This window comes from Camelus dromedarius, chromosome 30 (assembly GCF_036321535.1).
Source record: "Camelus dromedarius isolate mCamDro1 chromosome 30, mCamDro1.pat, whole genome shotgun sequence".
Taxonomy (NCBI): Eukaryota; Metazoa; Chordata; class Mammalia; order Artiodactyla; family Camelidae; genus Camelus; species Camelus dromedarius.
In genome coordinates, this window is record NC_087465.1 from 10,146,491 (window position 1) to 10,173,615 (window position 27,125).

The 27,125-nt window shown below is 37.3% G+C and overlaps 1 protein-coding gene and 1 long non-coding RNA gene across 3 annotated transcripts in view; one reads left to right on the forward strand and one right to left on the reverse strand.

Annotated features, from left to right (window-relative positions):
- LOC135319677 (uncharacterized) overlaps positions 1-27,125 on the forward strand; it is a 136,133-nt gene that overhangs the window by 30,850 nt on the left and 78,158 nt on the right. The gene's annotated exons all lie outside the window — the stretch shown is intronic.
- The window catches only part of CPA6 (carboxypeptidase A6), a 181,278-nt gene that overhangs the window by 15,053 nt on the left and 139,100 nt on the right, over positions 1-27,125 (reverse strand). The window contains exons 7-8 of the mRNA XM_010989413.3: positions 18,115-18,225; positions 17,517-17,607 (exon numbers count right to left, since the gene is read on the reverse strand). Coding sequence (XP_010987715.1) covers positions 17,517-17,607; positions 18,115-18,225 — 202 coding nt within the window. The remainder of the gene's footprint in view (positions 1-17,516; positions 17,608-18,114; positions 18,226-27,125) is intronic.

Below are 27,125 nucleotides of genomic sequence, written 5' to 3' on the forward strand. Positions count from 1 at the left end.
CCTTTTGGGGGCACTATCCAGGCTTTACTAAAATGTGAAGAAACAGCTTACAAATATTATTGAACGGTAAGTCCTTTGGGGATTTTAAGTAGCTGTGCTGGGTGTACAATTTGAAGAGTCCTGTCCAGATGTGGCTTCAGTTACACAGATTCTGATCAGAAATATCAAACGAATAACAGAAGATCAAGAAAGCAGGAAGCTAAAGCACCAGGACACAACAAGGAAACAAAAAACACTGAAAAAGAACTTAATACCCAGGAAACAATGATAAAACAGGCTTCTAAGGGAACAGAACAAGAATCATTAAAACCCATCACTCTAGGTTCTAGGAGCACGAGGTTATTAGTTTTCTCTTAGTTTATGGGGGCCAATATATTGTTTCTGTAGCTAAAACAACATTCTCTTTCCCATCTTTACATGCAGAACTACTGCAGAATATATAACAAGACCTCTGCAGTGCAGAGTCTTGTCAAATAAAGCTGCATACATCTCTGTTCTGAACACTTCAGCAATTTAACTTCCATACCATACATCGCCTCTTTAGTTTTTGAGTATTGAGATGCAAAACTCTATAAGGACCTCATAAATCTAGACAGAAGACAAGATGTGGGCATATGAGGAAATTAGACAAGCCAATGTAGGATATGGTACAATTGTAAAGTGTGCATTGCAGGCTAAGTACACTCGAGCGTGAGAGAAGAAGGGAACAGGAAGGTGAGGCGCCCTGGTGAAGCTGCAGCAGCAGAGAAACTCAGTGGGACTCAGGGTGGATGAAACTTGAAAAAATATGATTTTACTTAAAAAAAAAAAAGTAGTAGCTAGTCACACATTATAAAATTACTTAACTAAAAAATTGGTTTAGTTCTCCTGATCAATAACTTTTAATTTATTCTTTTTTTTTAAATTGAAGTATAGTCAATTTACAATGTTTTAGTTTCTGGTGTACAGCATAGTGATTCAGTTTATACACACACACACACACACACACACACACACACACACACACACACACACACATATTCCTTTTCATGTTCTTTTTCATTATAGGCCATTACAAGGCATTGAATATAGTTCCCTGTGCTATACAGTAGGACCTTGTTTTTTTTTAAAATCTGTTTTATATGTAGTAGTTAGTATCTGTAAATCCCAAACTCCCAGTTTATCCCTCCACCCCCTACCCCTTTGTGCCCTGGTAACCCAAAGTTTGTTTTCTATGTCTGTGAATCTGTTTCTGTTTTGTAAATAAGTTCAATTGTTTCATTTTTAAAGATTTCACATAGAAGCGATGTACTCTTGTAATGGAGGAGAGAAAAGATAAATCGAATGGGTGTGCTTGGAATGAACCACAGGACGGTGCCCTCACCATCGGCCGAGTGCGTGGGAGTGGGGAAAAAGTAGGCTGAGAACTGATGGATTAGAGAATGATCGCTATGACTCTTTGCAGCACTGATAGTTTATGGTTCCAGGCCAGAGGAATAATTTTTTTTCAGTGTGGTTACATACTTAATTTTCCTTAACATCCTTAGATGCCCCAGCCCCAGCTGTCGCTCGTGGGTCCAGCTCCCTCACCCCTCCCACACTCCTTTGCCTTTGTTTCTCTCCTCCCTTCAGCCTGGGCTGTCCAGCTCCAATCTTGAGACCTGCCAAAGTCCTCCCACACCTGGAGGGCTCAGCTCAAAAGTCACTTGTCTGCAGCTTTCCCATCTCATGCTTGTCAGAATTTCTCTTTCCTCTCCTCTGTGAGGGCTCAGATTTCACTCGGCCTCAAATCACCGCTGTTGTTTACTCGCCGGGTCTCCCTCACCGGACAGCTGGTTCCCAAGAACAAGAACTGAATAGTATTCCTATTTGCTTATCAGTCATAGCAGAGCTCAATAAATGTTTATTGTGTGAATCAATCTGCCCTATAGCAAGGTCCCTCTTAGTCTATCACATTAAAATTCCGCTTGTGTTTTACATTTTAAGGTCAGTTTTATTGTAAGTTAAGGTTGTAGGAAAAGGTAGGAGATGGCACAAGAGTCTGAACAATGATGTTTTCTAGCTTTCTGGCATATCTGTGAAATATGTGCAAATAAAATTATACCTGAGAGTAAGACTATGCCTGAGGATGAAAACACATAGAAAGGGAATCAGCAGTTGTAAATCATATTACTGCTCTGTCTCTCACTGTTGCCCATGATTCATCCCGATCTAGGGGTGATGAACGAGATGCATCAGTGCCATTTTTTGCTGTGGAACTTGCTGGAAGCCCATTCTGGAATCTCTCTCCCTCAGAATTACATAGTCTAAAACGGCATGCCGGAACCTCACTTTAAGTAGATGCCAGTATAAGAAAACAGATAGTGTGTTCTAATGAAATATGTCACGTTTGTTCAAAATTTTTGCTGACATAGTTTGTTTCTCTACCAGATAAAACAAGTTTTTGTAAAAATGTTTTGAATCAAAGTAAAACTTTTTTCTCTCAATCTGTTTCCCAGTCAACACCTCTAGAGCAGTATCAAGAAACATGATGGGGGTGGGGAAGGTATAGCTCTAGTGGTAGAGCACATGGTTAGCATGCACGAGGTCCTGGGTTCAATCCCCAGTACCTCCTCCAAGAATAAATAAATAAACCTAATTACCCCCCCCCACCAAAAACAAACAAAAATGAGACATAATGGGGAAGGCCAGATCGATAGAGGGCAATCAATGCATTTGGTGTTTGTTGGATTAAATGATATATAATTAAGTATCCTCCACCCCATTTGGTGGAGTGGTGAGTGGAGGCAGTGAAGAATGGTGCTGGAAGGAGTGTGATACGATTAGTGTACAGGCCCAAGGGATACTTGTTTTTGGTCCCACTCCCCTATGTTTTACTAATATAATAACTAATTAAACTAAATGACAAAAACTAACATAAAATGAGGGAAAGTGATTTGAATGGTAGTAGTGCATCTGGAGCTCAATTTTAGCTGAAATTTTATTTTTAGCTTTTTCAGAAAAAAATGTTGACTTATTTTTACTGGTTTTAATTTTTTTGAATGGCCAATGGATGTACATGGCTATGTCAAGTTCTCCCTCCCTCATCGGTCTAGCCATCCATTTCTTTTCCCCAGAAGCAATCAGTTACTACTCTCTTGCACTGTTCCAGGGTTTGGGCATTTATAAGCAAAAAGCCAAAGTTATATTATAATAAATATATTATTATATTTGTGGGAATAAAAACCTTTTTAAAAAACCTGGAGATTTTATGTAATCCTGGAGATTTTTCCATATCAACCCATAAAATAGCTACCTAATTCTATTTGTCTGTTTCACTGTATGACTGTAGCCTAATTTACTTAACTAGTCCTTTGTTGAAGGACATCTGGGATGCTTCTCTTGTTATGATAAAGAATACTGCAATGGTTATCTTTGTATGTATGTTATTTTCTATGTATAGCCATAGGATAAGTTCCTAAAATGAGAGTTACTTAATTACTCAGTCAAAAGGATGTGCATTTTTTTTGGTAGACATTGCCAAATACCCTTCCACAGTTGTACCCATTCACATTCTCAAAAGGAATGTGTAATATTGCCTATTTTCCTATATCCTTCAAATTTTATTCTTTCTCTCTTAACACACAGGACTGTGGTGAATAATAAAATTATAAGAATAGCAATAGGTCCAAGTTTTATGGTCAGAAAAGATGTTTTTATTTAAAGTGTCATTTGAACGTAGATAGGTAGAGAAAAACACATTTTGGAGAAGAAAATTGAAATCTGTTTCTTTGATCTGAAGAAACATTTATTCCAAAATAGCATCCAAAGAGTACCGGCGTATAGTAGGTACTCAGTAAATTTGTTGAATGACTTCTGTGGCTCTGAGTTTTGCTAACTTCTCAGTAGTATAAGAGGATGGGCTTATTTAAAGTCTCATAGTGGGAAAAAAAATTTCTTTTGTATAGCACAAGGAACTACGTTCAATATCTTGTAATAACCTTTAATGGAAAAATATGAAAATGAATATATGTATATATATGCATGACTGGGACAGTGCTATACACCAGAGACTGACACATTGTAATTGACTGTACTTCAATTAAAAAAAATATATAAAGTCTCATAGTGGCAACAAGCTCATATATTTAAATGGCACTTATCTCTGAGATTCATTTCAATATATGCATCTTTAAAAAATCACGTTGCTTGATCGGTCATTTGTCTAATCTATTTGCAGGTTGAATGGGAAAAATAAATACAGAATATACATTATTTAAGGCAAATTCGTTCCTTAAAGTAAAATTCTAAAACTAAGTTAAGAAAACATTTAAAAGATGAAAAAACACTAGTCCTCCAATTCTAGCCTTTTTGTATATTTTTCCCAGTCTTTTATTCCCCCATGTGTTAGTGTGTAAATGTGTGTATGTCACACACATATCTGTCATATGTACGTATGGAATCATTATATATTTTATAGAATTGTAATCACAGTGAAAAAATAATAATATAGCCAGAATCAGACTCAATATTATATAAATTGTATATATGTATACTCATATATATATATTTTATATTTACTATATTTTAAAATAAATTCTAATCCATTTTATGGCTTCCTAAAATTTCACCAAATAAATATATACTAATTTATTTAACTGTTGCCCTGTTCAATATTTGGCTTGTTTTCAATCTTTTATTATAAATAAAAGACCAGCATCCTTTTGTTTCCTTATACCCTGTTTTAAAAATGGAACACTTACAACAAGGGGAGTACGCACAGCCTTAAGGTTCAGCTCTTACTTGCTTCTCTTCACTCATGTGTACTGATCTGATCCATCCCTGAGGCTTCAATTACTCCCTGCGTGCTGAGGACCCACAAGTGTGTATGTTCAGACTAGACCCTTTTCAGTATCCAAGCCTATATCCAGCTACCTATTGAACATCCTTCCCTACAATCCCACAAGCACTGCAGATCCACTGCTCAAAACTAGACTTATATTTTCCACCAAATCCTCACCTCTTAGTAGCTGCCAAATCTTGGCAAGTGATGCCTCTATCCACCAGTCAGACACTCTAGCCAGAAACGGAACCATCCTAAACTCCGGTTTTCCCTCTGAACTTTATCATGTACATCTCACTGGGGCCCAGTGAGTGCTGCTGCTTCCACATTTCTTGTGTGTGCATTTCCCCTCCATTCTTGCCACTTCCTCCTGGATGAGGGTCCTACTGTAGGTTACTAACCAGTCCTCTGCCTGACAGTCCTATTCAAATGGCACTCAGATCAGTCATTTTCTTCCCAGCTTTAAAAGCTCCCAATGATTCTTCCTTTTAAAGGTCCCCAATTATCCAGTGTTGGTAAAATTTTCCATCAAAATACTCCTCACGGGCAAAGTCAACAAAGACTGTAAGTCCATGACTTCTTTGAAATCTTTGTTTTACTTACCTTAAAAATTCATGTGAATTGTCCAACCTACTCAATTATGTATTTGTGTTTGCTCTTACATAAAACATTTCTCCTTCTGGAATCTTCAAATGAAATTGATATGCACTGAAGGTGTGCTATGGCTTTTTGTGACTTTCTCTGTGACATGAATCCACATACATATAACCTCAGTTCAGTTTGAAAGTCTTGGCTTCTAGAATAAAATCCATAGAGCTCAGCACAGCACTGAACCTCAGCACGCCCTTCATGAACTGTACCCTGGGACTTCTCCTGCCTCATCTCTCACCAGTCCTTCCAGTCATCCTGTGTCCCAGCCACACAGGGCCACCTGCCCTCTTAACAACTCCCCAGTCTGTTTCATGTTGCAAGAACACACCTGTTTCCCCTACCTGGAATGCCCTCGGGACTCTGAATCCTTGCTCTGTTTACTTTCTGCTCCATGGTTAGTCTACTGAATGACAAATATATTTTTAGTATTCAGACCTGCTAGTATCTCTTCTATGAAGACTTCTCTGACTTTATCAAGTAGAACTGGTTCCTTCTTCCTTTATAGTTGCACTGTACTGTATCCATATAGATCTTCCCAGACTTCAATGGGGTTATGTCCAGATAAACCCATCATAAGTTGTAAATACCACAAGCTGAAAACGCATTTCATACACCTAACCTACCACGTATCATAGCTTAGCCTAGCCTACCTTGAATGTGCTCAGAATACTTACATCAGCATACAGTTGGGTAAATCATCGGACATAAAGCTTATTTGATAGTGTGTTGTATATCTCTCATGTAATTTATTGAATACTGTACTGAAAGTGAAAAACAGAATGGTTGTCTGGGTACAGATTGGTTGTAAGTGTTAAATCAGTTTACTTTTGTAATTGTATGGCTGACTGGGACTCACTGTCACTGCCCAGCATCATAAGAGAATATTGTACCACACATATCATTAGCCTGTGAAAAGATCAAGATTCAAAATCTGAAGTACATTTTCTACTGAGTCCCTATTGCTTTCACATCATCATGAGGTTGAAAAATTGTATGTTGAACCATCATAAGTTGGGGACCGTCTGTGTAGGTATATCTCTAACATTTTGTTTCTTTTTCCTTTCCCTTCCTTCCCCCTCCCTTCTTTCCTCCTTTCTCTTCCTTGTCTTCACCAATCCAACCTCTGAGATTTTAAACCCCATGAGGACAGGGAAACGGTTGGATCTGTCTCTGCTTGCCAAGTGCCTAGCCTAGTGTGGCAAGTAGAATGAATGTGGTACTTTTTTTTGTTTTTGTTTTTGGAATGAATGGAAGAATGAATCATGTTTTCAATGTGTGGTAAAATTGCTTTCTGATGCCCCCAAGGATCCATGTTATCCCATTTTTACCACTGATTCCAGCTTAGGTTATCACATTAAACATTTTTGAGAACAATTTAATAGATGAAATGTTATCTTGTTTTATTTTAATGTTGACTTTTGATTACCAGGAGGTTGCCCATTTTATCATATTGCTTTATTTTCATGAATTATGACTTTTTAAAAATTTCACCTCTAGAGTCTTGAAGTTTCTCTTTACATTTTATATGGACTCTTAAAATTATTTTTATTATGTAATGTTTGATTCTGAAGTGTTTATTTAAAAATTATAGTAAAGCTTTCCCTGCTTTGTTTACTGCAAATATTTTTTTCTTGCATGGTTGTTTATCTTTACTATGGTACCTTAAAAAAATACCAACATGTAGTTCTTTATATAATAAAGATATGTTTATGTTTAGAATTCATTGTGGTATATGTCATGGTTTGTCTCAAGATGCGAATAATACTCTTAGGTTAGACTTATTATATTTTGAAAGCAGTGCTTTCAAATGGGAAAGTATAATTTGAATCCAAATATCTGCACTCAACCATCCATTTGGTACAGAGTGGCCAGAATAATTATCTTAAGAAGTTCGTTACATCACATAACTTCTCAGTTAAAAATTCTACAGTGATTTCCCATCCCATTTAGAGCAAAATCCGAAGTCCTTCCTAAGATGCTGGACCTCCATCATCTTCCCTCTGGCTACTTCTCTGACTTCACCTCCTCTCCCTACCTCCTCCCTCTGTCCTCCCTCAGTTCCAGCCACAGCAGCCGTCCTTGCTCTTCCTTAAACACATCAAAGATGCTCCCATTCCAAGCCTTTATACTACTGATCCCTCCGCCTGCTCTTTCCCCAGACCTCCTCCACTCCCAAGTCTCATCAGATGAGATCATCTTCCCTAGGCCACCTGAAACAGCTAACCCGCCCCCACCTGCCATTCTCTTACTTCCCTGGTAGTAGATCTTTCTTCACAGCATGTATGACAACCTGACTGTTTTGTTTACAGCTGTTTTCCCCATAACCGTCTCAGAAAATAGTTGTTGCATAAACAAATGAATGAATTTAGTCACTTATCTGATAACCTCTGAGATGGCAACTATATCAAATACATTTGATATGCTTTTTTACATTGTTAAAAGAAATTTTTTTTTTCTTACAACTTAAAAATACTACCATAATTAGTGTCAGTTATTGCTATGGTTTAAATTTTGTGTCTGTCCCAAATTCATACGTTGAAATCCTAATGCTCAGTGTGATAGTGTTGGGAGGTGGGGCCTTTGGGAGGTAATTAGGTCATGAGGGTGGAGCCCTCATGAATGGGATTAGTGACCTTATAAAAGTGAGAACACAGTGAGAAGGCTTTACTTGTGAACCAGGAAGCCCTCACTAAATGCTGAATCTGCTGGCACTGTGATCATGGAATTCTTAGCCTTCAGAACTGTGAGAAATAAATACTTTTTATAAGCCACTCAGTCTCTGGTATAGTTGACCCTTGAACACCTTGGCTTTTGAACTGCATGGGTTCATGTATCTGTGGAGTTTTTCAAACTTAAGTGCTATGGTATTGCATGATCCTGGTTGGTTGAATCCTTCCTCTAATCTGGAGGAACCACAGATAAAGAGGACAGACTATCAATTATACTTGGACTTTGAGCTGTGGAGGGTCGCCACCCCTAACCCCCATGTTGTTTAAGGGTCAATTGTATTTTATTATAGAAGCTTGAATAGACTAAGATAATTATTTGGGGGGGCACCTAGTAACTTCTCCTGGACTGCTAGGTTTCTACAGCTCACTAGGATTTTGTGTGATTTGGGAAATTCTGTCCCAGAAGACAGTGTAAAGGCAAGGTTGCTGCCTATGTGTTTCTTGTCATTATTCAGCACATCACAGCTTTTCAAACAATTATAAAAAGTGGTAGATAAAGAGAATACCATTGTTTTCCTATTTCTGCATGCAGGAATGGCATTCAAAAGAGACTTTTAGTAATAGAAAAGTTACTTCAAAAGGAGTTTCGATTAAAAATAAGCAGATAGATTGAAAGAGAATTGGGAATCTGAAAACAAGGAAAATATATAACAACATTAGTGACCCAGAAGGAACATGGTAATACTATGATGCTTATGAGATGTTAAAAACGGTAACAAGGACCACAAAATTCAAAGTGATAAGTTATGCAGGAATTTATGAAAATAAAAATTTACATGACTTGTGAAATGCAAATGATACAGCTGGAGGAAAATTATCAGAGATGCAGTTTGTTTCTGGCGAAATCCAATAATGCTGAAGAGCCAACAGCATCATGAAACAAGAATTAGTAGATAAAAGCTTTCAAATCCTTCCTCGTATGCCCAGTGTAAGACTAAGGGTCTCCTAAAGATTGAGTAGCAGGGTAGAGTTACCTGCTGAAAACAGGTACAATGAAATTACTGGACTTAAAAATCAGTTACCAAATGAAAAATCAGTAGCTAAGTGTCCCAGGAGCCGAGGGAGTAATTCTACCATGTCCATCATGACTTTCTTCAAAAATATCATTTTTATATGCTACTTCAGTGATTTTTGAATATGAGCTTTTTGTAAAAGGGTTTTAAACTTTACTTTAAACATTATTTTCAAAAAGTTCAGCAAAAATATTTGTTCATGATGTTGGAATAGATGTTATAAAAAATGAAGACATTGTCATTCACATGCAAATTCTTACATAGTTACCCAGGAGAATGATCAGAGAAATAAAACAATGTATCATTTTGTGTATACACACACACACGCACACACATACCCCAATACCAAACATTATTTAATCTGTGGTTACAAAAAGCTCATTTTTAGAAGCATTTGGGTGTGTCTTGCATAAGGAACATGAAATATAAAACAGGAAGATGAAGTGAGTTTTGCATGTAATCAGTATCTGGATTAGGAAAAATTGGATTTAAAAGTGATTTTACAAAAGATAGAATAGCTCTTTTTAGTGGCATATTAGCTGGAAATTATGTGTTTGAATCATGATGGATGGAAATGAAAGTTTTTTGTATTTTCTTTAAGTCTCAGAAACATACGGATTTGCAGTTTGCCCTTGTAATCGTCTATCTTGGAGAGAATGAAGTTTGCAAAAACCATGTTTAAGGTTCATGAGTTAGAGTAGCACCGAAAGGAACTGACGATAAGGATACTTCAGCTAAGTAATACTACGGAGATGGAGATAATAGCCTACGAATATTGCTAATAGGTACCTTATTCTAAAAGGCCAAAATAGTATGGACGGTAATTAAATATGAACAGGTGGAATAGTAGCAGTAATAGAAACAAATAAATAGAAGAATTAAACTGAATATCAGAAAAAGCTTATGAGAGTGTAAAATTCTTGGCTGAGGTAGTAGATGTGGACTGGGAAGTGACATGTCTATGAGAGACTCTGTTGGTTAGGGTTTTACGAAAGGGCACAGAATTGACCGTGGCTACTTCAACCAAAGGGGACTTTTAAAAAGATGTTAAACGTCTTTCAGGGCCATTGGGAAAGAAACCCTAGTTTGAGCCTTCTTGGATGACCTCAAGAGGCATGACACAGTTACCAGGAGGGCACCTGCTGCTTCTAAGATGAGGAAGCAGCACATTTAGAGGAGAGCAGAGGTGGAGAAGCTGCCTCAGATAAACCACCCAGCTCCACAAAGGTGCTGGACAGCTGGGATGGTAGAAGCCACGGAGAAATGACCTCTGTCTCTCCTCCACATTCTAAATTGCACACGAGGACACCAAAATGGCAGGACTTAGATCACACTCAGTCCCTGTTTGTAAGGGGTTCTAGGATATGCAGTCTTTATCTTTCGGGCCTCAGCCGTACAGGAAGGCACACTAGAGAGAGGCTGGAATGGATGGCGTGCCTGTTCGTGACACACACACCACAGACTTCACTGCAAGAGAAATTGAAAAAGAAAACCCTACAGTAACAACACAACTAGATAATCAATAAGAACCAGTTCTTCCTAAGTTTCAGCATTCCTCGTCAGCTCTCCCCAAACAGTGAAAGGACTATTATACAAGGATTTAAAAGACAACATTTCTGGAGGGGGGAGGATAATAGTTCAGGGGTAGAGCGATGCTTAGCATGCACGAGGTCCTGGGTTCAATCCCCGGTACCTCCATTAAAAAAAAAAACAAGACAACATTTGAATTAAGAATAAGAAATACTTTAAAGCTACATACTTTTGTTTTGAAACCTTTATTTTGAAGCTGAGAGTATTGCTCTTGTGGCATTACTTGAGGAGGCAGCTGATAAGAAGGTTGCCTGGTGTTGGTAGGTTCTGTATGATCAGGTTCAGGTAGGATTGTTTTAGACAATTGGGTGATGATAGAAGTCTTAAAACCATCACCAACAAGTCAGGCCAACACTAATTCTAATTGTGTTAATGTCTAAAATGACAGCTGGGGTTTTCTGGCAACATGGCAGAATTGTAGCAGATACTGTGATAAAAGCCCCTGCTCTGAGCACCTTTATATGTTGAGTAATTCAATTTAAATACACAGCAGCATTCTCAGAAATGTTCCCGAGGGATCAGACACAAAGAGGGAGCAAATGAGCAGGGCTGAGGCAAAAGCTCTGGCCATTCTTGCAGGGTTTGCTGATCTTGCAGGCTTGTGCAGTGATGCGGTGGAGGCAGGGGATGGAGGTTTGGGTCCTCAATATGCAGGAAGGGGGAGGAGAGCCGGGCATACATCTGGGATCCTCAAGGGTGACACTTGCCATAAAAGTGGAAGCTATAAAAAAAATCTGCTTTCATGGGAGGACCTCGAGCTCTGGCTGGGAGAAAAGAAGTCTTTTTGGAGAATTCATAGTCACATTCCTGATGTCATGTGTAAATTCAAACCACATGCGTAGTCTGAGGTGCCTCAAGATCAGAAATAGCACCTGGGGAGTCTTTCTCTCCCTCTTATCAAACATTCTCAATCTTTCTTTCTCTTGTCTGTGTTTCATAATTTTGGATAAAACTGTGCCAGTTCTATTATTCTTCTGATACCTAAACTACTTTGCAGCCACACCTTGTTTAACATCTTGACAACGTGGAGTGACCATTGATGGCCAGCTCATCCCTAAGGGTCAGACTAATGGCTGGAATCAGGGGCACCAGAATTGGTCAGACTTGACTTCTCATTCTGGCTCAGTTTGTGTGTAATCTGGAGCAAGTCTCCTCATTTCTTTGAATCTTAGTTTCTTCATCAGTTAAAGAGGGATAATAATAGCATAGACCAATGAGAAATTCATCTTGAGCGCTTAGCAAATACTTGGTACACAGTGGATCCTTAACAGATGTTAGCCACATATCAATGCCAGCGAGCAAATCCTGTGTGATCTAAATTTCTAAATCTCCAAGATTGTGTCCTTTACTCCCTTTATAAAAAGCACAACTAAGTGTAGTAATTTAACTCATTGATTCTCTAATTTCAAGTTTCTCTACCAACTTCCACAGATTATTTTAGGTGATTGATATATCTTTTTACACTAAACTCATTGCAAAGCAAATAGGATAAGCCAACAGATTTCCCCTTTTATTTTTCTAGAATCCCAAATAATTCCTTGGGAGTTAGGTCGTTAAATCTTTCAGGACATTGCTATATAACTTACAGCACCTTGAATTGTAGAAGGTGCTCAATACACTTGTTTTGATTTAAAATTGGATTAAGTTATAGTATGTTAGAATCACCCTTCACAGGGGTGGCGGGGATCTTAAGGCTCTAGTCTGACCAGCTATTTGGTTTAATTCATCACTGTCAGCTTGAAAGTATACAACTCTTGTCTGTAAATCTCTGATAGTATAAATTCACTTGCTTTCCTGTTGTGCATTCCATGCCTCTGGAAATTTGATGTGGAATAGTTCTCTTCCTGAGCTGACCTGGAGGCCAGACTTAGCACTCCCTGACATCCCCATATAGCAGATCCAATTCCCCAAAACCTTAGGAAGTGAAGTAGATTGTCCTGAATGTGAACAGAGGTAGTTTGTTATGAAACACATACTGAAGAGAATTTATATACGTCACAGTAACATTTAATTAAAATCCTCATTAGACATCTTTGAGTTCCAGACCCCTTTCTAGATATTCAGGCAACATTACTTCTCTTTTAACCCCTCATCTCCTCTTGCCCACAATTTTCTGAAATTCCCTATATTTTTACAGCAATTCAGGCCAGGTTCTCAGCTAGAATAACTCCCTAAAAACTGAAGCCCTTCAGCTGGAGGAACTTATTCTCTTAGAAAGCAGACCAGTGACCATCTACTGTTCTTTTATAGGCATTGGCTGAAAATAACCACTAGGTTATAGTTTCCTTTTCATCTTAGTTGATCTATCAAAATATTTGCCCAACTACAACAGAGCCCTCTTATTTTGATAGAGTAGCGGGGGGGGTGTTGGCAGGAGAAGGGCATATGTGGAGGGAGCATATGCGATTGGGCTCCTAAAAAATATGGTTTTCTCTGTATTACATGTAATTTACAATATTAGGTAACTGAATATTCTAAAAAGAGTAGTTACATTTTAGTAAGTGCCTAACTTGCTCCTAAATGGTAATTAAAATCCTTTATAACAGCTTTATTGAGCCATAATTATATGCCATAAAATTCACTCTCGAAGTGTACAATTCACTGAGTTTTAGTATAGTCACAATCATCACCACTATCTAATTAAAAAACATTTTCATCTTCCCCAAAGGAAACCCCTTACCCATTAGCCGTCACTACCCCATCTCTCTTGCCCTTGGAAACCACTAATAATCTGCCCTTTGTCTCTGGATTTGTCTATTGTGGACATTTTATATAAATGGAATCATATAATATTGTTATTTTGTGACTGACTTATTTCTCTTAGCATAATATTTTCAAGGTTCATCCATGTTGCAGCGTTTATCAGCACTTAATTCTTTTTTATGGCCAAATAGTATTCTATTGTATGGATATACCATATTTTGTTTATCTGTTCATCAGTTGATAGCTGCCATTTGGTTTGTTTCTACTTTTTGTTTATTATAAATACTGCCGGTCAACATCCATGTACAAGTTATTGTATGGACGAATGTCATTTCTTGTAGGTATATGCCTAGGCCATATGGTAACTCTATATTTAACTTAGGAAAACTGTTTAATAGTTCTTCAAAAGTGGCCACATCATTTTACTTTCTCACCAGCAAGCATGAGTGTTTCAGTTTTTCCACACCCTCACTAACACATACTATTATTGTCTGTCTGTTTTATTATAGTCATCTTAGTGGGTGTGAAGTGATACCTTAATGTGCATTTTCCTGATGGCCAGTGATGTTGAGCATCTTTTTATGTGCTTATTCTCATTTATATATCTTCTTTGGAGAAATATCTGTTCAAATCATTTGTGCATTTAAAATTGGGTTGCCTTTTTGTTGTTGAGTTGTAAGAGTTCTTTAAATATTCTGAATACAATCCCTTACCAGATATATGATTTGCAAACATGTTTTCATATCTGTTGGTTGTCCTAATAGTAATTTATGTTCAGGCAACACTTGAATTATTCACGGATTAAAGCTCAGTATGGATATCACCCAAACCCTTTGCCTTTCTCCTGGATTTATTCCAATTTGGAAAAATCAGTGCTCAAGTGTTCTCTAAAAAGAGGGCATAGAGGAAAGAAAAAACAACATAGTATCAGAAAGCATGTGCTCAATTAATTTTGGCAAATGAATGAATGAAATGTATATATTTATTCTTGGTTCCTAACCACTACTGACTTGTTGAGTCCCTCTGCTGGGCTTGCGGAGCACTGATACTTCTTTCATGGCCTGAAGGCCCTGGGGGAGCTATGAAGTATTGCAAGGTGTCCCTGTGTCCATGTGTGTGCTCTAAGCTATCTGTCTCCTCCACGTTGAGTGTGCTCAAGATTCACACTGTCGTATGCGAGGCTAGAGTTTTCATGTTAAAGAGCAGTTTCATGTTCAACTCTTTAAATTGGAGACTTGATCATTTTAGAGAAAGAAACATTTGTGGTAGCTCACAGCAAAAAAAAAATGTGACAATGAGTATATGTATGTTCATGTATAACTGAAAAATTGTGCTCTACACTGGAATTTGACACAACATTGTAAAATGACTATAACTCAATAAGAGAAAGAAACATTTGTTTTTGTCAGTTCAGTGTTGACTCAATGGTGTTTTCAGTGGTCCTGGGCTGTTCTGTATCAATTATATATACTATGGGTTTTAGTTGGACATTAACTTAGGGATTTCATTTCCTTTAATGCCCTTGACCTAAGAGTGGTTCCTTCCCTCCGTGAGAGTCACTGTCCCCTTGGCCAGGCATACAGCTGTGGGGAGATGGGTCTGAAGCTGGGAGGAAGCCACATCTGTCTGCCTGTCAGACCAGCCAAGTCCACTCAGAAGACCTTGCGTGGGAGATGGGCCCAGTGGGGTCGTCTGCATTTCTACCTCATTTACAACGGTCCATTGAGGTCATTTTGCAACTGACAACGACGAAGTCCCTTGTACATATTGAGCGTTGACTCACAGGAGGAATCAGAAATGATTCAAAAATGGGGAGACTCAAAGGAATTCTGGTTGGGACTTCACTTTGGAACTAAGAAATCAAAGAAAGCATATGCATGAGGGAAGCAGGGGAAAGGAAGAGGAGCAGAGGGAAGCTAGACACCTACTTGTAACTGGTTACTGACAGGAGTCTAACCTGACGCAGGCCGAGCTGGCTGACCTGAGCATGTGACTCAGCTCAGTTACCCTTTCAGTGGAGTCTCTCAGGTGATCGAGGGCGTCATGCCTATGACACAAGTGTGGACATGGGTGCCTGCCAGCTAGTGGAAGGGGACACATAGTTGTGAGCATGCAAAGCGGGTCTATCCTAGAGATGGAAAAAAGAAGTTTTAAAAAAATTACTGGTCTCAGGGAGTTAAGGTGAACAAGTTTGCTGTCTCAGTCCAGGCTGAAGGAAAAAAATATCTAAACAGCCACAAATCCTACCACTTTATAGGATTTACACAATGCTTTGTCTTTTCCCATAAGTACAAACACTTTAAAGCTGGCCTCACGGCTCGTCATTACAACACTCTGCTAAAGGGAAGAGGCAGTTTTAGGAACGATTGACCTGAGGCTCAGGGATGAATTGACTGTTCCAGAGGGTGAGCAAGAAGGGTTGGGTCATTGAGATTTGGACCCCTGTTTGGAGCTGGGACTGAATCAGGCATTCAACATATGTAAAATCCTTTAATTCCTGTATGAACTCTATGAGGTGGGTACTATTACTGTAGTTTGGTAAATTGAAGAAAATCATCCAAATCACTGAGCTAATGCTGGTAACTCCAACCATAACTGCCATCTTCTAGAATCCCATTCTTTCTGCTCTACCATATTCTGATTTGTCAGTTCTAACTGATTAAGGAGGGTGCCCGGAGGACTATGTGGAAGGAGTCTCAGCCTGTGCCCAGTTGTTCTGTCTGACGCTGGTGGGATGGGGGGAGTGGCCGAGATACAGAACCAGAGCATCACAGAAGGAGGGGTTTTGTGACGGGCCTCACTTCTAAGAGACCAACAGAAGACTTTCTATTACACAGTGGCCTGTATTTTGAGGGAACTAAGGAAGGACTCTGAGAAAGGGCAGCTCCTAACAACTGCATTTAGGTAACACTTCTCCCCTCTCTGCCATTGCCAAGTATGATACTAGCAAAGAAAACCAGAATACGTCACCTCCAAATATGCCTCTTTGACATAAAAATTATTTTGAGCTGAAGGCAGTTAAGCAGCAGCAAGTGCAGGAAAAGCTCTCTCTCTGCTGTCCCCTTTCCTGCCTAAAGACAGGACATAAATCCTCTTGCTGGAGACAGACTCTTAGCCCAGAGACAGCACCAGAAGAATCTGCAAACAAACCTTCTTCGTTAGTTTCCTCCCATTTATTTACCTTCCCACCGGGTGCCGCCCTTGGAAGCCTAAAACTGCTTCCCTTTGTTCTATCATTTTCTCTACAGATTTATTGCTCTTTGCTGCAGACGCTGTATAGCTGGAGTTCTAAGTTGCCACTTTGAGTTACTTTTCATAAGGTTTCTCTCATGTGACATGCGCTGCAGACATTAATAAGCTGTTTTTCTCTTGTTAATCTGTCTTTTTGAGAGCCCAGTTAAATACCCAAGATGGGTAAAGTTTTGCCTCCTTTATACTAGCCATGGCTAATTTTCTGTTTCTCTCCTTCTCTTTTGCTACCTACCTGCTTCTTTATTTTGCAACAAGAGTTTCTGTCCTTAAAATGACATCCTCTCCTTCCCTGAAAGGTATCATGAAAATGTAGTGGAAATATTTTCACTGTGTGAGGGGCCAATCAGTGCACGACTGTCTGGTTGGTAGATTCTAGACAAGGATTTGGCATCTTTGCTCATCGCAGACAGATGAAGGCAGAATCAGGTTGCTCTCAGTGAAAGGATGAATACATTTCACTGGATTCATACCACAAACTATAGTTCCTGTTTTAGTTTCTGAATGATGAATATTCCTCAGTTTTCTGCCTTTTACATCTGTGCTTAGATTTTCAATTTTTAGGGTTAGGTTGACTGATTGAAATCTTTGATACTTAAGTATTTTTTATAAAAACGTTTTCATTTTCTTTTGCAAATTACAGCTACACTGTACAACGTACTAGGTTTTTGCAGACAGAAAAACATCGGTCTTACAGTGGAGTCCTAACAGGCTCACCATCTTTGAGAGTGAAAGCTGTGGGAAACTTTGTACTGGAATCCCAAATAGTCCCCAACTTACCGCACCATTTCACCCTCCAGTTACGATTGGCATCCACCCCACGGCAGCGAAACCTCGAGTTCCTTGACCTTGTTTTTCTCCAGAATCTATCCTAGATGTAATTAAGAAAATAGGTGCAGAAGAAATACTCAGGAAGGTTATTCACATGTGTTTCAGTAGCTCAATCAGTGAATGAGTCACAGCACTGAGGGGAGGGAGGCTTCCTCGGGGACTAGACCAGTCCAGGGAGTGGGAAGAGAACGGGATTAGCAGTGGAGACACCACGTTCATGCTCCAGTTTCTGCCACAAACTTGTTCTCTCTTTTCTTCTTTTGGCCTCGCTTCTTCAAAGGCAAAATTGAATGAACTGGACTAGACCAGTGACTTTTCATAATTTATTTGGAAGGAGAAATCTTTATTTACATGAAATCTTATGCAAAGCCAAACATATATAAACAAAATTAAAAGGTTGCTGCTATGCTAGGGGGGAGAATGGAAGTCTCTTTTGTGGCTCTGGAAGCACTAGGCTGGTGGCCCACCAAGCTTCCTTCCTGTTTTGGGACTGTTTTCCATGATTTATTCAGTCTCTCGTTTCAATTGGATAGGCTAAATGACTTACATTGGTCCAGCTAAAATGATATCCATCAACGTTAAACACAGGCATGATATAGAAATACAGATGAGTCAACATTTTTCTCATGGTTGGGTCACTCTTATATGTTAGAAGAGCCTAAAAGACAAAGGTGACATTTTTTGTTTTTCTTACACATTGACCCCAAATACACATTTAGAAAAAAAAAAATGAAAAATCCTTTCTATCCATGGGAAGTACCAAATATGTTGGGTTAAAGAGTAAAAAGTTAATATGAACTATACTCTTTGACATCACATGTTCTTTATTGAGACTTTTGTCTCTTCATTACTGATAATGTTTTAGCAATGGTGGCAAAACAGATTATTTGGGCAGCCTCTTGCAGTTTTTCAGATCTGGCTAAATTTTAGGCTGATTAAGAAATCAACAATTTAGATAGGCTTTTGAATAATCGGTTCTTTTTAAGATCCCAACAATTGTGGACAAAATAATTACCTAAATATTTTGATATCTTTACATGATATATTGTAATACAGGCTAGTTATATATGTTACTTAATTGTTTATGTCTAATTGGTATGACTCAAGTCTTGGAACTTACTGCATGGACACCCTTCTCTCCTGACTTTGCTACAGAAAGTTCAGTGACTATTACCTATTGGGTCACCTTTATTGTGGCTCCTTTGAAATCTTGCTCTTGGGATTGGGTCTGACCCCAAGTCTGAAGATTCTGCACCATAGACTTGGCCTCAAATAGAAAAGCATTGGATGTGCTAAGTCAAGAATACAAACGTTTTGAAATATCATTCATATGAAGTGGACTTTTTTAAAAAAAAAAGTTCATTTTGATGCATGTTTGTCTATTTGTAAAGTATCTCAGAGAAACACATAGAAAATTTCCAACAATGGCTGCCTTTGGGGAGGAGAACTGGGGGACAAGGAATGGGAAGGAGAATTACCTTTCATTGTATTCCCATTTGGATTGTTTGAATTTTTATCATATTAAAAACACAAGGCAAAATAAAATAATTCTTACATATATCCTGCCTTGCAAACTTAATACTTAAAATTTCAATTTTGTTTTATATCCAGTTAAGTAGGATTTCTGAACCCATCATAAGCAGCATTCTGTATTTACATGATGAGAATTCTGTTCATAGGCAGCAATCTAATAATATAATTTATTGTTAGAAACTATCACTATATTAGAAATAATAAAAATATAGGGATATATTCAAGAACACGAGTTAAGTACAATTTTATTAAATATAATTTAAATATCCATGAATATCAACACAAGTTGATAAATGTTAATACAATTCTTTTTGTTCTCCTTTATTTAAGATTCAATAATTTGTTGGCCAAATAGCTTCAGTAGAATTTTCATATATGCTTGAATTTCTATTAACTGTCCAGTGCCTCAAACTAGAGGAAAATCCCTGGTATGTGATCAATTGTACATATTCTGGAATTTTGTTTTCTGCTAATAAATGGAGATCCCCCAGTTCTTGGAGGAAGTCTCCTGTTGGGGATGGCAGAGACAGCTGTAAGATGAGCTAACATTCCCCCCTTAAAATTAGGCAATTGTGGCTTTTTATGTCACTCTAGGGAGGAAGAGAGAAGAGATGTAAGGAAAGGGAGTTGGAGCAACAAGTCAGGAAAGAAGGGGTAGGAAAAAGTCATGGTAATTTCTCTGCCTTCTTTCTTAGCATTGGGGACCATGGCTCATTTGTCTTAGTCCAAACTGGGGCAGTCTCGCCTTTTCCAAAGACAGACCCTGTTAGCACCTAAGTGCCAGGCTGTGCTGGAGACTTGCATGGACAGGTTCTCATCTTATCCTGCCTTCTCCTCCTCCAATGCAATTGACCGCCATATTTTTGTTTTGGAGAAAATATTGCTAAGTTCCTTTTTAAAAATCACAATATATTTTAAGATAGAAAAAAATACAGAGAAAAATATTACATGCATGTGCCCACCAGCTATTTCTTGCCATATTTTATCAAATCTTTTAAAAAAAGACAATCAAGACATTATAAATAAAACTGAAGCTCCCTTTTTATTACTCTCTAATCACTGATTCTCTAAGAATATAATGACCTGCCAATCATTTATCCTAAATTTGACATTATCATTCCCATGCATGATCTATGTTTTGCTCCATACAGATGGACTCATGAACAATTTATAACATGTGCATGCTTTGAAATTTCATGCTAATGAGATCATTATGTGTCAGTCTTCAGTCTGATTTTCTCCCCAATGTTATTTTTTGACACTTTAGTTGATCATTTCTTCATTTTAACTGTGAGATGGTATTTCATCATAGGTAAATGCACAATAAATCTATCCTTTGTTTTGCTGATGGACAGTAAAGTTATTTTTGATATTTCATTGTTATAAGATTGCAATGAACATTTTTGCACAATTCTAAACATGTGTGAGAGTTTCTTTATGATCTATATCTAGGAATAATTTGCTGGGTTGTGGATTTACCTGCCTTCCACTTTATTAAATGTTGCCAATTTCTGTCTAACTCAGTAAATGTTTTCCTCTTCAGTATTGAATGAGAGTTCCCATTGCTCTACAACCTTACCAACTCTTGGTTTTGTTAAGTTTTCAATTAAAAATAAAATTAATGGGTATGAGATTGTGTTTTGTTCTTTTACTTCACATTTCCCTGATTACAAATTATGCTGAACAGCTTTTATATAATAGGCCATTCTATAAATTGTTCACTCATATTTTTACCCATTTTTTCCATTAAACTCTCTTCTTATTCTTATATTTTGAATTTTAATCCTTAGGTTATATGCATCATGAGCATCTTCCTTTCTTGCAGCTTATTGTTTCCTATTTTCATCATGTCCTTGTACATGTTTTTAATTTTATCACCATTAAATGTATAGGTTTTATTTAAGAACCCATCTCTGCCTTATGATCATAAAGCTATTATCTTGTATTTTCTTCAAAAAACTGTTTTAAAGTTTCTTTTTAAGTGTAGGTCTTAATCCTCCCAGAAATGATTTTTTTTACATGATGTGCAGTTGAGATTTATGAATTAATTAATTTTCCATTAGGGAAGACCAGTTGCATCACTGTACTCATTTGGATGTGTCGTCTTCTCCCCAGTGAGTTAGTGTGCCACCTCTGTCGAGCATCACGATTTCCTTTGTGGGTGGAAATGCTCTAGTGCACTTTGGTTTCTATCCATTCACCAAAACCATACCGTGGTTTACATAGAATATATTGAGTCTGATAGGATGTGTCTCCCCATGCTGTTTCACTTCAAAATTGTCTTGGCTATTTTTGACCCTTCTCCCTTCACATTAATTTTGAAACCATGGTTGAGAATATTAAAGATGTTCTGTTCTATATTAGGTGGTTGTTTATTTTTTTTGTCATTACTACTGGATTTTAGCAAAATAATCTTCATGTATTAATATAATCATAGTTGTTATGATCAATTTCAATAAGCAATATTCTATTGTGAAATCATTCTTATATTCCTGGGATAAGCCCATTTGGTTATGATATGTATTCTTATTACATTGACTGGATTCAGGTTGCTAATATTTACATCTATATTCCTGAGTGAGGTAGGCCTATAATTTCTTATTTTGTCCTTGTTTTGGTATCAAGGTTATATTACTCTGTTATTGGGAGAGTAAACCATCTAGGCCTACAGCAGAAATTAATTAAATAATAAACAAAAGATATAATAGGGAAGCTATATCTTAGTTTTTGTTTCATTGGTTTCTACTCTGTTGTTTCTTTTGTTGACCCTTTTTCTAATTTGTTGTGTTGAAAGCTTAGCCCATTAATTTTGAGACCTTATTCTTTTCTAATATATTTATTTAAACTGTAATTTCCCCTTCAGTAATATATTAGCTATATTTTATATGTTTTGATATACAATAGCTTTATTTCCATTTAGTTATAAATATTGAAAAATTTCCTTGATTTGTATAAACCATGGGTTATTTATAAATATTGTATTTTAAAATGTGAGTTTTAAGTCACATTTTTATAGATTCTAATAACAGCATTATAGCTAGAGAATGTGGTCTATGTGATACAGATTTTTTAGTGTTTCTTGAACCTTGCTTTGTGGCCTAGCATATAGTCAATTTTTGCAAATATGCATTCTCAAATTATTGGGTATGGATTCTATGTGTTTGTTAGATTAAGCTTATTAATTACATTGTTTTTATCATCTGTATTTTTACTAAAAATTTTGTCTGTCTGCTGTCTTAATCACTGAGTTGTACTAGAAAACTCATTATTATTTTAGGTTTATCACTTTTTCTTATAACTCTATCAAATACCGTTTTATATATTTTGAAGCCATTAACATGGCCTCATTTTAAAGTTCTTCATTTCCAAATAATATATTAACTAAAAGCTATTCTCTAGTATTCTATTCTGGAGCAGATTTAATTTCTGAGACTTGCCAGAACATCCTTTTCCTCTGACAAATAAACAGGGTGTCATTGTATTGCATATGCATATGCTACATTCGTGATTTTTAGAACTCTAAGAATCACCGCCATTCTCCATCTGGTCAAAGTGAGAATGATCACAATGTGATGACTGTTCAGTGCTGAATAGGATGATTCAGAGCCCTCCTTGCTTGAATGCTTTAAGTAATAGGACATAGATCATTTCTCTTGTATGATTTAGGTGGTGTTTTCAGAAAAAAAGACGACCAGGTGACTTTCTATTTCCTATTATTCTAGCATATGATAACCATAAAGAACGTGGGGGGGTGCTCTCCTTCTAATGTGTAGGACTCTTTAGCAATCAATTCCCACCACCTCTACACACAGAAAAGGAGATGGCTACTAACCAAGTTCCATCTGGACTTTACATGTTTAATTTCTTGACTATTGTTGACAATTCTTCCTTATGAGGCTTGAAGGCCTTAGTCATGATCTGAAAGCCAGTCACAAAACAATGCACCACACGCCTCAGTGTGGCAGTCTTTAGGTACTGCACTCACCTAACTGGCTCAACTTACTTAAAAATACTTCGCTGAAGGGGATTTTGATTTTTAAATGGAAATATCAGAGATATTTTTGAGGATTACCTTCTGGTAGGAGAATTGTATATTTGGGATTAGGTCAGGGAATTTCTGAGGTTGATTTAAGAAAGACAAAGAATGAATCTATTTGGTACTTATCACTTACCAAGACTACTTTGGCTTGCCCATAAGTAGATGCCATGTCATACACTATAATTTACCAAATTGGTTAAATTTGAAGAACTTTTTGCATTTATTTAAGTCTTTGTCTAGTAGGACAAAGTTAGGCCTGAGAATTTCCTTCCTTTTCACTGGTTTTGGATTTATGGGTGGTTGGATGTTGTTTTCTTAGAGCCCAAGGCAACCTGGAATGTGGGTGTTTTTGTTTTTGTTTTTGTTTTTGTTTTTGTTTTTGTTTTTGTTTTTTGAGGATTGGTGTTGCTGGCTTTTAAAAAGGTAGCTTTTAAATTTTCCATTATTTTTGGTTTTCTTCTAGAGTCACTATAGAAGTCACTCAAAATAATAACCACACAAACAATGAAGGGCACACTGGGAGAATTAGCTGTTAACAGCTGAGGCCAAAGGAACAGAATAGTCACCAGTCAAGCTGAAGAATGTTCTCACCTAGACTGGAGGGGAGTAAAATTATTTAGGGTGGAAAAAAGTTGTAGCACCAAAGTAGGTGCACCTTGACACAAAGGAGGTATTTACAATTTGATACTAGGAGAATTAATCAGAGCAGGAAAGAGTTTCTAGGGAAATTTTTAAAAAGGGAGCTTAATTTATAAAGATATTCGATGTTGCAATGTGGGAAGCTCATTAAATACACTATGGTAACTAAATAATGGTTTTTAAGCAGCCTGAGCAAAGGTTCTGTGAATGAAGGATGGAGAAAAGAATATGCTAATCTAGTTATTTTTGTACTTAATTTACACTTAAAACCTTCAGAGATTGATTAACCTAACAGGGCAAGCGACAATTGAAAATATTATCTATTAATCTATATTTTCTAATAAGAGATACACATAAATCTATTAAATGTTTTGTATAACCAGGAAGACTATGTAATACTAGATGCATGTCCACTCTACTTTTTTCTTACTTCACATTTCTAGAACTCTTATACAGAGCTAGCCTAATAACAATGGTTGGTTTTATTCACCCAGGACCAACAGAGTAGAGGCCAGGACCAACTCTGTGGCATTATTAAAATCTACTACGTAAGAATCTTTTACCTACAAAAAAGAAAGTGTTGGTGTCTGCACTTTGCATGGCTCCGATATATGCGAATTTCAGTTACCATGGCTTAGTTAAATTACACCAGTCCTCCAACAAGTACAGCTCATGTTTCAGTTACTACCCCTAGGTCTTCAGTCTACAAATCCCTACGCAAGTAACAGCCACGCATCAAGATCTGTGACCCATTGTGCCACTTCTTTTAAAGTCTGGGTGAGGCATTGGTCACTGAGCATGTGTTACTCAGTTCACGTGCAGAAAGCAAAATGTGTAGCTGTAGCGCCCCTTGTCTTCCAGTGAGAAACCCATGTAGCATTTTACAAAAATGGATGATGGTCAGAGGGAACTGAACCAGAAAGTGCAGAGATGCAATGTGAATCAGATGTAAATGAAATTACAGAAGAAATAGCTGACTGCAGGCATGTGGATACTGCCACCGTTCAGCTCTATGTGTGCAGCCAGAGGAACTTAACGAAGACAAACTTACTGACAAAAATGAGGAAAATGGTTGTAATAGAAAGGCGGAAGATGTTCCAGAAGAAAGCACGCTGTCAACATTTTATGTTAAAGGAACTCTTGTAGATATTTTTTGACATTGAAAGTGCAGGGGAAAAAATAGTGGAAGCTAATGCAAACTAAGAAAGGAGTATGACAGTTTGCCAAAGCATAAGGAAGATGCTCACTTCGTTGTAAGTTGTATCCAAACTACCCATGGTACAGTTATTTTACAAAGAAATTAGACATTTTAATGATCGATATTTCTAATGTCTTAATTTAGTGTAATGAATAAATATTAGTTTGATTATTTTTGGCCGTTTCCCTACATATTTAAAACAGAGTAAGAGTTTTTAATCTTTTGACAAAAATACGTGAGGGTCATAGAACAAATACAATTTTCCCCATTGATTATCAAGATAGATTTTTATGGCTTCAGTGTGCCTGGTCGCATCTACAGCCCTGCACTTCTGTGCAGAAAATGTGAAGACTGCCTCTATAAACAGTGACCTGAACATCCTCAAGTATTGAATAGTGGAGTACCTTGGGTGCAATGGCTTTCAATTCAATTAAGGTGAACAAACATTAATACAGATCCTGCTATGTATAAGGCATAAATTGAATGAAAGGGGAGAAGGAGCCAGGCTGGAAGATGCAGAGGATTAAAGAGAAGATTGGGGGAGGGGAAGTTAAAGGTAATAAAAGGTTGGCATAAAACAAATCAAAATATCAGTTACTTGAGATGGTAGTGAACAAAGTCAGACAATTTTTAAAATGCAGATCATTCTTATATGATGAACTGTTTTTCTTAAATTATGCTATTAAGAACAAAGACTTATTCATTTACTCAACTGAACTCATTAGATATTTGATTTGGGCTTCATAACCCTCTCAATTCTTTATTCCCTGGCTTTTGGCACATTTTATACATGCAATTTAAGTTCTCTTCTTTAAAAGGCTTCTCTTATTTTTAGTGGTATATTTCTTAATGAAAACTTTGAATTTCATACCTACATTTGAGGGGTTACATTATGTTTTTACCTTTAACTCCTGGCAAGACATAATCATGAGACTGAAAGGTGATAATCTAAAATGAGTAGTTTTCGGAAAACTCTTGGATTCTGAGAGAAAGAACCTTCCCGTTCTGGAAAGATTTCCCAATTGAAGGGCTTCTCCGACAGTCACGACTCCAAGTCTTCCTTAGCACTCCGCCCCGTACACATAGCCCACCGCAGTCTGCAAATGTTACTGCTGACCCTGCTTAGAATCACCAGCTGGTTCTTAGAAAATAACTCTTCCCTGAAAATCTCCTATTCCTATGTTTGGCGATGTGAACCATCTACATATTACATCTGAATCACACGCCAGGTTTCGGCACCAGGACTAGCCAACCTTAGTGCCAAGTTTAGGTGTGTGGGAATGTGCAATGAATGTGGTTTTCCAGTGTAACCAGGTTGGGTCCAGAAGGGTGAGCTTTCACTTTATGTAGCAGCAAAGGAACACCTGGGAAACTAAGAAAGTTTTCCTTTGCTTTTTCTTTTCCTTCTCCTCCTCCTTTTTTCTGCTGCTACCTTTCTGTAACAGGACCAAATTAGACCCGCCTGTATATTCACTGCTTCAAAGTCTGGAAGAACTTTCCATTTCAGACCATTTTTGTCCCAATTTTCCCATAGATCATTTTCCCCCAAACCTTTGCTTTATCTTTAGTCTGCCACTGAGTTAAACAGAATTCACCCACTGATTTAAAAGTACCTGTAGGAATATATGACTCAAGCCTAGATGACTTTGGTTTGAGAATGAAATTATTCAGTTTTGGCTGGGTTCAATTTGTTTAAAAAATATTATCATTTTTAGTTTTGTTCAATATAGAAAACTTGGGAAATTAAAAAAAATAAGAATAAAAATCACCCATAATTATTTTAACATTTAGCATATTTCTCATATATATGTATCTCAGATGCAGATTTTACAAATTATAATGTCCATGCTGGTTTTTATTTTACTTTTAGTTTTTGATATAGCAGCATGGTTATTTTATTTTTGATATAGCAACAGTTTTCCCTATCATGAAATACTCCTTTGAAATATTTAACGAAACCAGGGCTGTCAATCATTTCCTTTATACCTTCCTCCTTTGCTTTTAGGCTTGAAAATATCTTCCTCACTTGGGAAATCAAATGAATATTTCCCAGAGTTACTCACTAAATATTCTATGAATAAAGACTGGTCAAATTTGTCCCAGCAGTTTAGAATTATCTGAGGCAAAAATTAAATGCTATACATAACTC